This window comes from Cheilinus undulatus, linkage group 1 (assembly GCF_018320785.1).
Source record: "Cheilinus undulatus linkage group 1, ASM1832078v1, whole genome shotgun sequence".
Taxonomy (NCBI): domain Eukaryota; kingdom Metazoa; phylum Chordata; class Actinopteri; order Labriformes; family Labridae; genus Cheilinus; species Cheilinus undulatus.
Genome location: NC_054865.1, coordinates 15,979,529 through 15,992,238, shown reverse-complemented (window position 1 = coordinate 15,992,238; position 12,710 = coordinate 15,979,529). Strand labels below are relative to the sequence as shown.

The 12,710-nt window shown below is 42.0% G+C and overlaps 1 protein-coding gene across 2 annotated transcripts in view; it reads left to right on the top strand.

Moving 5' to 3' along the window:
* The window catches only part of gse1b (Gse1 coiled-coil protein b), a 299,516-nt gene that overhangs the window by 77,570 nt on the left and 209,236 nt on the right, over window positions 1-12,710 (top strand). For both annotated transcript variants that reach the window (XM_041783169.1, XM_041783160.1), the window contains exon 2: window positions 3,499-3,628. In XM_041783169.1, coding sequence (XP_041639103.1) covers window positions 3,499-3,628 — 130 coding nt within the window. The remainder of the gene's footprint in view (window positions 1-3,498; window positions 3,629-12,710) is intronic.

Sequence of the window (12,710 nt, the reverse complement as noted above, 5' to 3'; positions counted from 1 at the left end):
CTTAACATTTTACCTCCTTTTGTTAAGATGTTTATGAGTGCATATTTTGAATTTTTATGTAAAATATAAGCTCTCTTTAATTTCTGACACAAATTACAAAGCTATCTATCAAACATCTCCATTTATTAAGCATGACAATATCCGTCATGTAAATGTTGATATGTTTTATCTGCAGACACATAAGCAACAGGCTTTTAGTTCATCAGTTTTTCATTTCAGAATGTACTCCTTTTGAAAATGACCTGTTTAAATGGGGCAACCTGCCTGATTGGACATACAGTGCTTAACAAATTCATTAGACCACCTGTCATATTTGTCTCAGAGACCATCCAGCATCATGAAGTGCGTTAATGCGGACTCTTTTATTTTCAGTGAGCTCACCGTGTTTCACTATTTTGAACAAGAATGAGGAATTTCAAACTGAATTCACCTTTTTAGACCCAAATTTGAGCCGGCTCACTGGGCTTCTCTGAGTAGTCAGAAATTAATCAAGCATAACATTCAACCACTAAAACTCATTTTTCTGTTCAGGGATGGAAGTAAATAACTATAATCTGACATATTAATCAAGAAATAATAATGTGCTTTATTATTTTTTCTTTTTTTTGTAAATCAGTACATTTGAAAATTCATGGATAACAATAATAATTATATTTTAGCATTAAAAATATCATTTGGGTTGAAGAGCTTCTACATATTGGTGTATTAACCATTGCAGAAACATAAAAATGATTTTGGTAATTACTAATGCTGTTTATTTAGGGCTGCTGTGGCATAAACCTTACTTTGGGTGGTGGTCTAATAAATTTGTTAACCACTGTATGTCTGTTAATTCTTGTTTTGCTTACTGAAATGTCAGATTTTAGTATCTGTCAAGACAGTTTTCATGGACAAAGTGAAAAAACTTTTTAAAACCAAAGTATGTAAGTTCTTAGTTTATGATGTACTTTAATTGGTACTAAAATGTACTAGTTAAAGTAAAAAAAAAGAATAAGCAACAGTTTTAAAGTCTGAAATATTCTTTGTTTTCTATGTAAACAAGAGTGATATCAGTTAGTGATGGGTTATGAATATACTGTATACTGTACATATGAGCCCATCTTACCCCCAACTGACTTTACCGGTTCTTATCAGCCATCAGGACTAGGAAATTATCGATACAATACTCATTGTGCATCACTAATTTTAACCAAATTTTCAAAACTGACAGGACTATTGGTTCTGCAGCTTAAATACTTTTCACAGTTATTTTGGTGTAAGTAGGAGGCACTATTTGTCTGGAATTGCTTATTAAAAATATAGAGATCCTGCTCACCTGGTGATTTTGACCCTTACAGGTCCCTAACAGTTGGCCTAACGTGACTCAATGAGAACCCCACTGTTTCACTCAAAGAAAAATCTCAACAGTTGATTCATCGACTGCATTTTATCTAAGGGTGCTTGATGTTTTCATTTAGTGTGATTGCTCTAGAATTCAAAACTTGCACAGCCTTGAACATTCATGAAGCTGCTAGCTTTGCTGCTGATTTTACTTAAATGAGAACTGTTGGATTTTAACAGTGGCATTGTGATGTAAAAACATGACAAACTGTGAGTAATTGTGCCTCGCCCTAAGGGTAGGGGAATAAATGAGTCATTTGAGAGAAATGGTGGCAACATCTAACTGTGTGGCATCAAATCTTGGCTCCCCAAGCTTGTTCTTTAAGGCCAGTGTGTTTCGTGTTAGTCACTGCCATCTGTTTTCTTTGGCTGTTAGAAACAACAATATCTCAGTGATTAAATACCAAAGACTCATGGCCCTGACCTGGTGGAGCAGGCCCTACGCTTACTTTCCTCTCTCTAGCCCTCCTTATTTCTTTCATTGTTTAATTCAGAGTTATGGCATAAACAAGCTCCATTTGTGTACTATGAAACAGAGACAAAGGAAGAGGAGATGAAGGCAGCAGAGAGGCTGATGTAGAGGTGGGAATGGTTAGGAAACCTTTTGGCATGTTTGTTTTCTGGAGATAATACCTAGCTCAGACATGACTGTTTACTTGACATGTTAGGGACTGAGACAGGGGAGGCACGATGAGATTAGCATTGAAACTCACCAGTGTGAATATACACAATCCATTGTCAAGCACACTCACACTCGTATGAGAATCCCAATACTTCAGTGGCATAGCCATTACGAAGAGTGCGTGGGAGAGGTGGATCGTTAGCTCACACAAAGGGTGAGTTTATTGTTAAGTGAGGTCTGTTTAAATGGTTTTTAACTGCTTTTCAACTGAAGCAGCTGTCTGAGCTTGAAGAGAGGGCAGGTGGGCAGGTCTGCGGGGAGGCGGTTAAAAGAAACTTCCTATCAAAATAAAAGCAAATCCCGTTGACCAGCAGGTGGATTTACATATAGGCCAACAGCCAAAACACTTGTAGGTTTTTGTGTCACAGCTACTGTAGCGGGTTGCTCACTCAGTCTGTTACTGTAGGAGGAAGTATTGGTGCTAAAAACACCTGTGTGTGTGTGTGGGGGGGGTGTGTGTGTGTGTGTGAATGTTAGCACACATACTCAAAAAGAAAATACTAACTACTTCCCCCCTGGCTCCTCATGAGAAGTCATTAGCAATATGTCTGTGTGTTTTATTTTTAGCAGTGTGTGTTTAAGAGGGGTCTCGTCAGTCTTCAGGGCCCCTTCCTCTGCTCTGTCGCTCTGTGTCTCCATCTCCAGCTGAGAGCTATGTATATTTCATAAGCCCAGGGTGCCTTTTTGTCTTAAGATGCGCTGCACCTCCCTTGCCTGTCTCTCTGCTGCTCGTCAATGGAGGGAGCCATCACAGCCTCTTTTAAACTAACCTCCTCTCCTTTTTTTCTCTCTCTCTCTCCTCGCTGACAGCCACCCTCTGCCTCTCCCTCTGCTTTCATGGTCAGCTTGTCTCTCTCCTGAAGACTCGTCCCTCTTTCCTCTTTCCGCTGTTTGTGGGGAGCAGAGCAGAGGAGAGCACATCCAAACAGACTCAGGCTGTCAGAAAAAAACTCTCTCTCTGTCTCTCTCCATCTTTGATTCTGTCTCTCTGTCTTTCTGCTTTGTGGCTCTCTGTCACTTCTAGGAAAGGACATTTTTTCACCCAGTGCTGCATCCTCTTTAGTCGTTGTCTTTTTACAGATGGAATCAGTGACAGCTGCTAAAAATGGTTGCGCCAATGACATGCTACATCAGCAGCTAATTGCTATATTTGCACCGTCAATGTCTCTTTATTGTTTACATTTGATTGCGCTGCCAATATCACCTCATTAGGCAAAATAATATTGCTACTACAACATTTTCAGATTGGCGTGTTAGCAGGTTTACAATCTGCATCTTGACATGGAGGTTAACAATGTTGAGAACTTGTATCGGAGTCACTCATTGATTCGGCTGTTAATTAACTCCACCTCTTTCTTTTTAAAGGGCATCAAAGTACAAAACCTCTTTCTTTCTTTCTTTCTTGTATATTAAAGAAGTTGTTTCTTCTCTTACAGGCGTGCACAGTGATTGAGAGTGCAGCCAGTACAGAGGTGGACTCTGGGCCTTCACAGCCTCCTGTAGCCGACCACACGCCGTCTCAACCAGTGACCTCAGAGTCAGACAAAGCTGACCACCCATCTTCCAGTGAGTACACCAGATGCTGTGTCACTTTTTCTCTTCTCCCCTCTTTCTCTGCTTTTTTTGCCTTGTTTCCTTGTTCAGTCGCTGCAGTGTAAAACAGTCTGGTTCTCTCAAAAGTCCTTTTTAGAGGGTGTATCCTCTCCTCCTTCTGAACTCCAGGTTCAATGTGCTCCATAGTTACTCTTTCTAATGTATTGGAAGTTTATAAAGACTCAAAGTACACTCAAGAAACACACACCTTACTTGTTTTACTTGATCAATACCACAGGATATGATAACTACAGCTCTGTGTGGGACTCCTTTCTTAATCCCACTTCAGCCTACTTCTGCTGGTTTTCTGACCATTACCACACACTCTCGCAGTGCGTGCCATACACTCCCGCTCCTACCCGCAACAGGTGTGTCAATCCCGCCTGCACCTGGCACAGACTCTAATTATCCATGTTAAATATTCAGAAAAACTGACAGTGCCTTTCATTAATGCAGAATCAATGTGCTCACTTAAGCACCACCCTGATTAAGTTTTCTCCCTTGTCATACATATCCGGGCCAACATGGATAGAAAAAGCAGCTGAGAGTCTCATTTTGATTTAATTCAGATCATACAGATCAGTGTTGACTTTTATGCACCATTGAGCCTTAGCAGCTGTTGACCCAGCTGTGATTTTACATGGTCTTCCACTTTGTGGCTGAGTTGCTGTTGTTCCTAAACGCTTCCACTTTCTAATAAAATCACTTTGACTGTGGAATATCCAGCATGGATGAGCTGTCTTAATTCAAAGGTGGCATCCATCACAGGAGCACACTAGAAGTCACTAAGCTTTTGTCAGGAAATAATTTTAAATGGAGACTGTATGACTAGGTTCTTGATTTTATACACCTTTGCCAACAAGTCTGATTGAAGCACCTGAATTTAATATTAAACAGGTGTGCCTAATAATTTAGTCCATATAGCGAAGCTTCTTCCTTATGGAAATGCTAACATTATTATATTTCTTTGTGTGTAAATGCAATGCAGATAACAAGGAAAAAGACAACAATGGGAACAATCTGGACTAACTCTTGCAACAGCTCTTTTTGGTCCTGTATACGGCTAAAACGAAAACACACAGGCTCCACCTTTTCTGGAAACACTGTCAAACATCAAGCTATCAGAAAATTCAACTTAAGAGGCTGTAAATACCACAAGAGAATGGCATTCATGTTTTCCTTTTGTGAACTCAGTGAACACAAACCTATCTGAAGGCCTTGTATGTCTCTACTGAGCTTCCATCTTATCACTGCCTCCTGTTTCCTGTGTGAGGTGTCTGCCTGACCCTGCTGTGTGAAACTACAGGAAGTAGTGAGACCCCTGCAGAGATTGAGATGAGGTCTGCGGTGGCTCTAACACACAAATCACAGAGTGACAAACATTTTTCTTGACTTGACCTGTTGCCTTTTAACTAGCAGTATGATATTTTATCTATATAAAGCTACCAGAGCTGGGAGTGACATACCAACCAACCAAGATTAACTCTTAGTTTTCCAGCCTGTGTGTTAGAACATTCAGCCTTTACATACTGCTGTGAGAAAAGAGGAGATAACCATGCTTCCCCTATAGTTTGTTTTGCAGATGTGTAGGAGATCTGGTCCCTTCACCTGATTTGAATGCACTGTTCAATGGCAACTGATTTTAATTATCAACAATTCAAATCAGGGAACTCTAACCTGTCCTCTGTAAGGCACATGCACACATTGTGCGTGCCTGGACACCGTTCCTCTCTCAATTTCTGCAGTTTTGGTAAAGTCAGAGCAATGAATGATAGGGTTTTCAGTTATTTTAACCTTTGTGCTCTTAAGTACTCAACTTGAAGGCGATTAGGGCAACTGTTTGGATGCTAGTAAGGAAAGAAAGATGCAGTGATCAAATGGGCCTGAAAAATACCCAAGAAGACGTCATGAAGAAGCAGACAGAGACAAAAATGCCCCCAGGGAAACCATCACAACAGTGAGTCTTGGAGCTCAGTGCGTTTATGTGGAAAGTGCTGCTGTCTCCTCTTATCAGTGTAGCTGGACTGCCTTTTCACTTCACTCCCTCTCTCTTCTTCTCTTTTTATTTTACAAGCGTTTACACAGGAGTTTTGTTAAACTAATTGTCTTAATTGAAACTGTCTTTTGACTTTCCTGTCCCTTCTGTACTCCTGCTCTATATTTCTGCCTCTCTTTCTGCTCAGGCCTCACTTTCTCTGAGGCTATTCCTGTTTAGCCGTGAGGGTCCCTTGTCGTTTACAGAAACTCATCTCTTGCCCTCTTTTACTGAACCCACTCACTCACGCGCACATGTACAGTCACAAGCTTACGACGAAGGAGGCCACCACACATCCCCAGACACACATGCATAACGATCCTCCCAGCGGTCTAGGGTGGCTTGAGAACAGGGTTTTCATGAGTTATTTAAGGGCTCTCCATCATGCGTGTTGCGCGGTAGCTCACACTAACATGACACGGCCCATTTCCTCTACTCGGGCTAAGAACGTGACACAAGACATGCTTGAGGTCTTCACACAGAATGGAGCAGAGAGGTGCACGATCAGTCATGATCTTAAGACTGCTGGGTTTAAATCATTAAAGCAGGGCCCTGTGCAACAGCCAGAGGAGGGCCAAGAGAGAGTGAAATAGCCCTGATGTCCACTGATGTCTCTTATCTGCAGGGTTTAATTGTGATCATGTGAATATTTAAAGGCTTAATGATCACAGCTCTAATAGAGGTTTGCAGTGACGACCAGTGCAGAGAAAGAGGAGAGAAGCAATTCTTACTTAAACTGGAGCTAGCTACCACAGCTAACATTAAAGCGCTGTGTTGTAGCACAGGCTCATTGGTGAACAGCACATCATCACTTGGTTGTTTGTCCTACAATGCTTATTTAGTTGATAGTACATCAACGTTTCAATTAAAAGCATGTTTGTGACAAAGTAAGGTTTTTAAGTTAGCTACCCTCTTACCTCAGTACAAGAATCCTCTTGACTCTTGTGTCTAAGATGGCCATATGCCCAGCTTTAGGCCGGACAGTCAGGAATTTAAATGTCTTATCCGGCGTCTGACACAGCCTCAACCTGGACTCTTATTTGTCCTCCTTTTTGGAGTCGCACCTGAATGTAAAGCAGCATATTGTCCAATGATGTAACACCTACAGTCTAACAAAAGACTGGCCAACAAATACGATTGGCTGAAATTGGTGTCAAATGATTATCTGATATATCATTGGTTGAAAGCATAAACAAGCCCCCATGTGCTAGCTACCTACGTCATGTGGTCAAATTAACAGAACGTTGGCATGTTAGCATTATTGCTAAAAGCAGCAAAGATGACTTACATTGTGCCTCATTAAAAAAAAAATCAATAAAAGAAAAGAAAAGCTCCAGTATCCATGGCTCATTTGTTGCTCTTGTGTTTGTCTGTGCTAGCATGCATATCACTGCCCCCTCTTCCTGAAGTCTTTTCTCGAAAAGCAACATCACCTAAGATGACAAGATATCTGCTGCAGAGTTTTATAAGGTCTATCAGGTAGTCAAGCATCAGCCATCAGGAGTGTAGACTGTGGAATAAAAGTTGACCGAGAGATTTTCAGTGACTCATACTACATCAGGATATATCATAGATCAACTTGTCCTTCGATGAATAGAGTAGCTCAGAATCACTGTATTATGATACCATCGCTATCATGGAAAAAATTGTATTGTAGCGGGGAATACTCTAGAGTTTTATTTGTTGTGATCATTCTTGCTTCACTAAGTGCTGCAAAGTGTCCTCCTTTATGGTGCTGTGGAAATGGCCACCCTACTTGTCTCCCTTCATCTGACTTGACAACGCGTCACATTAGAACGTCTGCAGGACTGAGTATTTGTGATTTTAATCCCCTCCTTGCTAGGTAGCTCATTTCCACTGTGGTGGAAATCCCTTGTTTAGTTAAGTGTATCAATGTATAAAGACATTTTCTTAAGATATTTGCAGTGAGGTCCATTTAGAGCTGTTAAGTACCAACTGTCCTCCATTCCTCTTCATTCTTTTTGACTCTCCCCACTTCCTGACCACTAAGGAGCATTCTGGATCACATGATTGCAAACAGCCCATTGCACTGAAGAAAATCACATGAAGCTGTTTGCCTTGCACAAGTATTACAATTGAGTGCCTGTTAAATTTGGATTTTTACTCAGCCTGAGCAAAAAGAGAATGCTTGTAATCAAAGGCCAGAATCATCACATCATTAGCATCCAGACTTTGAAGGGACTTTGCTATAAAACAGATCAACTTAGAAGAAAGAAATCACACTGGCAGCTTTGAGGAGATGACTCTGATACAACCAGGTCTTTGAATTTGTTTCTCTTCACTTATGACCTTATAATGCTGTCAGTTTATGACTTTATAAACTTTAAATTTCAGAGTTATAAAGTCATATTCACAACATTTGAATTCAAAAATGTTTGTCATAATTTTATGAATCAATAGGTTTTTTTTTTTTTCAAAATTAACAGTTCCTTTGTATTTTTATTTTCCATGACACCACACAGTAATCATTCAAAGATACCAGAGAGCAACAGATTTTTTTACGCTTGTATAAATGTGGATAAGTCTCAAACATAACTACATCAGAAATATTTAAAATGCAAAAAGAGACCCCCTTTTCCCATTTTAAATATCCAACTTTATTAAGGTCAATGGGGCCCCTATCAGACAGGAAACAGGCTGCAGTGGGGAGGATGTGACATCTGAACACATTGTGCTTCAGGCCTGTGGACCTGTGAACAGAACACTTCACATACATCAGCAGGCACTGAGGCTCAAAATGACCACACAGTCAATACAGCACTATAAGAGGGCAAGGTGAAGCTCCCTCTGTAGAGATATCTAATGAAGGGAGGGTCTGATATGTCTGTAGAAATCTGGATCACTAGTCTCTACTTAGTTTGCATCCATCATTTCCATGTAAAATGGAAATGTTCTTTTCTATTCTTTCACTCATCTCCTTTCTTCATTCTGAGTAAATATTTTAAGAGAGATGAACATTTTTGTGTACATATGTCTGGCTGTTGAATTACACATGCTGACGATGTGATTGTGGTGAGATAAGCTGTGAGTGTGTTTTGATTGCAGCAGCACAGCTGGACTTGGCAGACTTGAGCACTTGGCAGCAGGCCAGTTCAATACAATTACAATTAGCCACCGAGGGAGCGTGGAGTACTGCTGAAGATGGGCAGTGGGTGCTGGTGAGGGCACAGAGGGGGGTGATTCACAGTATCTGGCAATCTACATTTGTTCAGGAGAAGGATCAATGTCAGAGCTGTTGCTTCAGCTGCTGCGGTTAACGTTTCACATTACGGGTATAGCATGGAGAACACAGCCGCCTGCTTCAAGCCATAAACAGACATGTTACAAAGCACAAACACTGCACACACATATTAAATGGGGAACAGTCTGTCCATGAGAGGGTGTTTGTGACTGTCTTTACTTGGCAACATGGGCTTAGTCCAAGCTTATCAAATATAGCAGCTCTGCCCCCAGCCTATAAGCTGCGAGATATGACAACATATACTGCTGTGGTTTGGCAAGTGCAATGCTCAGCGGTGAGGTCAACAACAATAGGTATGCAGGTACTCATATGTTTAGGTACAAAAACTACCAAGTTAGGTTTAGGTAAAAAATAAGAAGTGGGTTTAAAAAGTATTGGGGCATGTTTGAACTTTAGACATCACATCTTTCGTTACCACAAGCAATGTGGTTAAGGAAAAGTGGATTTATAGTCATATAGATGCATCAGTAATAATTTCTGTGTTTCATAACCACCTTAAAACTCGTCACAGGAGCTTTGATTAGAGGTAAGGACTTTCAGCTCAGATGTAATGGATGTCGCACACACTGAGCTGCCTTCCCTTCCTCCCCACTCCAGTGGTGTTCTGAGGGATAACCGCAGGTTGCAATAGGGAGACACGATTTTATCAGTCGATATCAGTATTGGCAGATATTAGCTCAACAAATGTCTGCTGATATTTACATTTTATATTTTGGCTGTAACTGTCAAAGTCTTAGGCCATGGTTTTCTGCCAGAAAATGGTGGATTACTCCCTCTGAGTGGGGAGGGTGCCTTGGCCCCAAGTGAAGAAGTTTAAGTATCTCTAGATCAGCAGTTTTTCAGACATTGTACTGTGCCATTGTAACGAAAAGGGAGCTGAGCCAGAAGGCAAAGCTCTCAACTTACCAGTCAATCTTTGTTCCAACCTTCCTCTATTGTCATGAACTCTGGGTAATGACCAAAAGAATGACATCATCAGATCAAGTGGTCAAAATGAAATTCCTCAGGAGGCTGTCTGGGCTCTGCCATAGAGATAGAGTGAGGAGCTTGGACATCCAAAAAGAGCTCGGAGTAGTGCCGCTGCTCCTTCAGATGTCCGAAAGAACCAGTTGAAGTGGTTTGGGCATCTGATCAGGAAACCTCCTGGTCTCCTCCCTGTAAGGGTCTTCTGAGTCTGTTGAACTTGGAGGAGGTCCTGGGGTAGACCCAGGCTTTGCTGAAGGAACTATAATCTCATTTTGCCTAGGAACGCCTCAGAATCCCTCTGGAGGAACTGGACAATGTCTCTGAGTAGAGGGATATCCAGGCTGATCTGCTTAGCCTGCTGACACCATGAGCTGGCCCGGGACAAGTGGCAGAAAATGGATTGATGGATGGATGGATGGATGGATGGATGGATGGATGGATAGCTAGCTTTGGTGAGATGTAGGCAGCAAAAGCAGACATATATCGGCTAAAGTTTGTTTCTTTTTTCATCCATACAATTTTAAGTGCTACATTTATATTCAGGTATCGATATCAGCTAGAATCAACGTGTAAATATTGGCATATCTGATATCAGGAAAAATCCAATTTCATGCAACCTAAGTTTGTAGGACTGATCTCCTATCAGATATGCAGTCCCATTAAGGTCTTCTGCTTTAAAGTATTTTAGATCAATGTTTTCTCCAGTTTGGAAAGGCAGTTGGTTCTTGCAGTGGAACTACTGAAAAACTACTGACTCGTCAGTGTCAACACAGAGCTGAGAACAACAAACTCAGAGGAAGTTCTACTTAATGGTATATTTAGTTAGGATATACTTGGTATTTCCTATATTAATGTAAATATGTTGCATGTTATATTGAAGTGCAAGTTGACAGAAATCAGCCTCAAGTATGACCGTGCTAAGTTTATTTGATGGTCCTCTAACCCCTGACTGTCATCCCGGAGGTTTTCTGTTCCTCTCTGTGTCAGCTGACTTCTCTGTTGTGCCTCATTCAAATCAAGCTTGACGGCATCATTCAAAACACAATTATATCAGTACCTACAGCCCCATTTTTAGACTAATTGGGCCACTGACCATGCTGCTGTATCTGACAACTTGGTAAGAACAGGGAATCCTGATGTCAGGACAGGTCAGGAGACGACAGCAGCAGGTGGAGGGGGTGAGAGTTGCTGAGGGATGTCAAGAGCGGCATGCTGGGATAGAGGGAGGTTGAGAGCTATGGAAAAGACAGCCAGAGGAGGACATGGACACTGAACGGAGAGAGAGATCAGAGGGTGTCAGGGGAGGTGAGAAGAGGAATGCCACTGCTTGCCCCCCACCTTCTCCAGTCCCTCTCCCTCTCCCTCTCCTTTTTCTTCTTGTCTTTTGTTTCCCTCTGTAGGGTTAGCAGGAGGGTGGGCTAACTTGGAATGACAGTGACAAGCTTGCCACAGCTCCCATGAAGCACAGCAGATGGAAGTGTGTGTGCATGTGTGATTAAAATGCCAGTGGAGACGAGGGAATACCAAGTCTCTTGGCAGTGCCATGCTTGGCAGAAAGCCACCTCACTGCCCTCTTTTTTCCAAACCAGAAGAGTGGGGTGTGCATGCTTGTCTAGTGTTGGGAAGCAGTCTCAACAAACAAAAATTAATTCACAGTGCTCCTATTGTCTCTTCCATTATATCTTTTCTTCAGGGGGCAACATGCTGTATGGCCTGTGTCGCTGTTTTTTCATGCGTCTATTTGAGTGATTCACTAATGTAATGATCACAGGATTTTTGAGAAAACAGAGCTCTGTTCTGCAGTGCGGCGCCAGTCCTGCCGGGCATGGGGGGAATTAGTCAGGAGACAGCGGGTTTGGCACTCGGCCACGGTTATTAGCCACTCACAGGGTGGGCACGGGGTTATGCCCCAGCTCAATCACTCACTGTGTTTGCATGTGTGTGCCTAATGTGTTTGTTTCGGTGCGTGTGTGTTTGTGCGTGTCTAGCATTCGAGTCAGGATTCTCCTCTGATCACACTGACCTCATTGTGCAGTCACTTCTGGTTGATTTGTACCCTTTCCAACACATTCCTCTGCCTCCGAAAGGCTGAGAAACAGGCCGTTTACCCCCTCTCTCCCTCCCAACTCTCCCCCTCTCCCTCGCCTTCCCTCCGGATGGGTTTGATTTACTGACTGTGGTTTTTCCATCTCGAGCCTGGGAGCCAGAAAGAGTCGACTTAGGAGAGACCTATGGATTCACGGCCAGCAGAGCACGTCATTACTTGGCCATAGCTCATCAGCAGATACATCAGCAGGCTGGGGCGCTAATAGATGCGAGCTGTCGCCAATCAGGAAGTAATAAAGCTCTCTTCATTTCAGCGCTTAATTATTTCCTGCTCAGGGATTGCAAGAGAAGCACTAAATGATGAGAGCAAAAAGCATCTGACAGTTTGTTATGCTTTTTCAGGGCTAAGATTTGCCTGCATCATGTGTGAAAAAGTCCCCACAGGACAGTTTTACACTTTTGATCGGTCCGTCTTTAATGACCTCTGGTGGACTATCATCCTGCATTTGTGGATGTATTGTGCTTGCAGACTATGGACTCTAGAAGTGTTCCTGAGGTCATGATGTCTGCTGCAGAGTTGTGTTTTGAATATAGGGCCAATAAATATGCTGTAAGTTCAGTTCCTCAGATTGTCTCAATCTTTTATTGACATAATGTATTGTAGACCATAAAAACCCTTGATTCTTTGCAGTGTGACACTGCGAAACATTTTTCATAAGTTATTGCACCATTTTGCAGCACAGTTT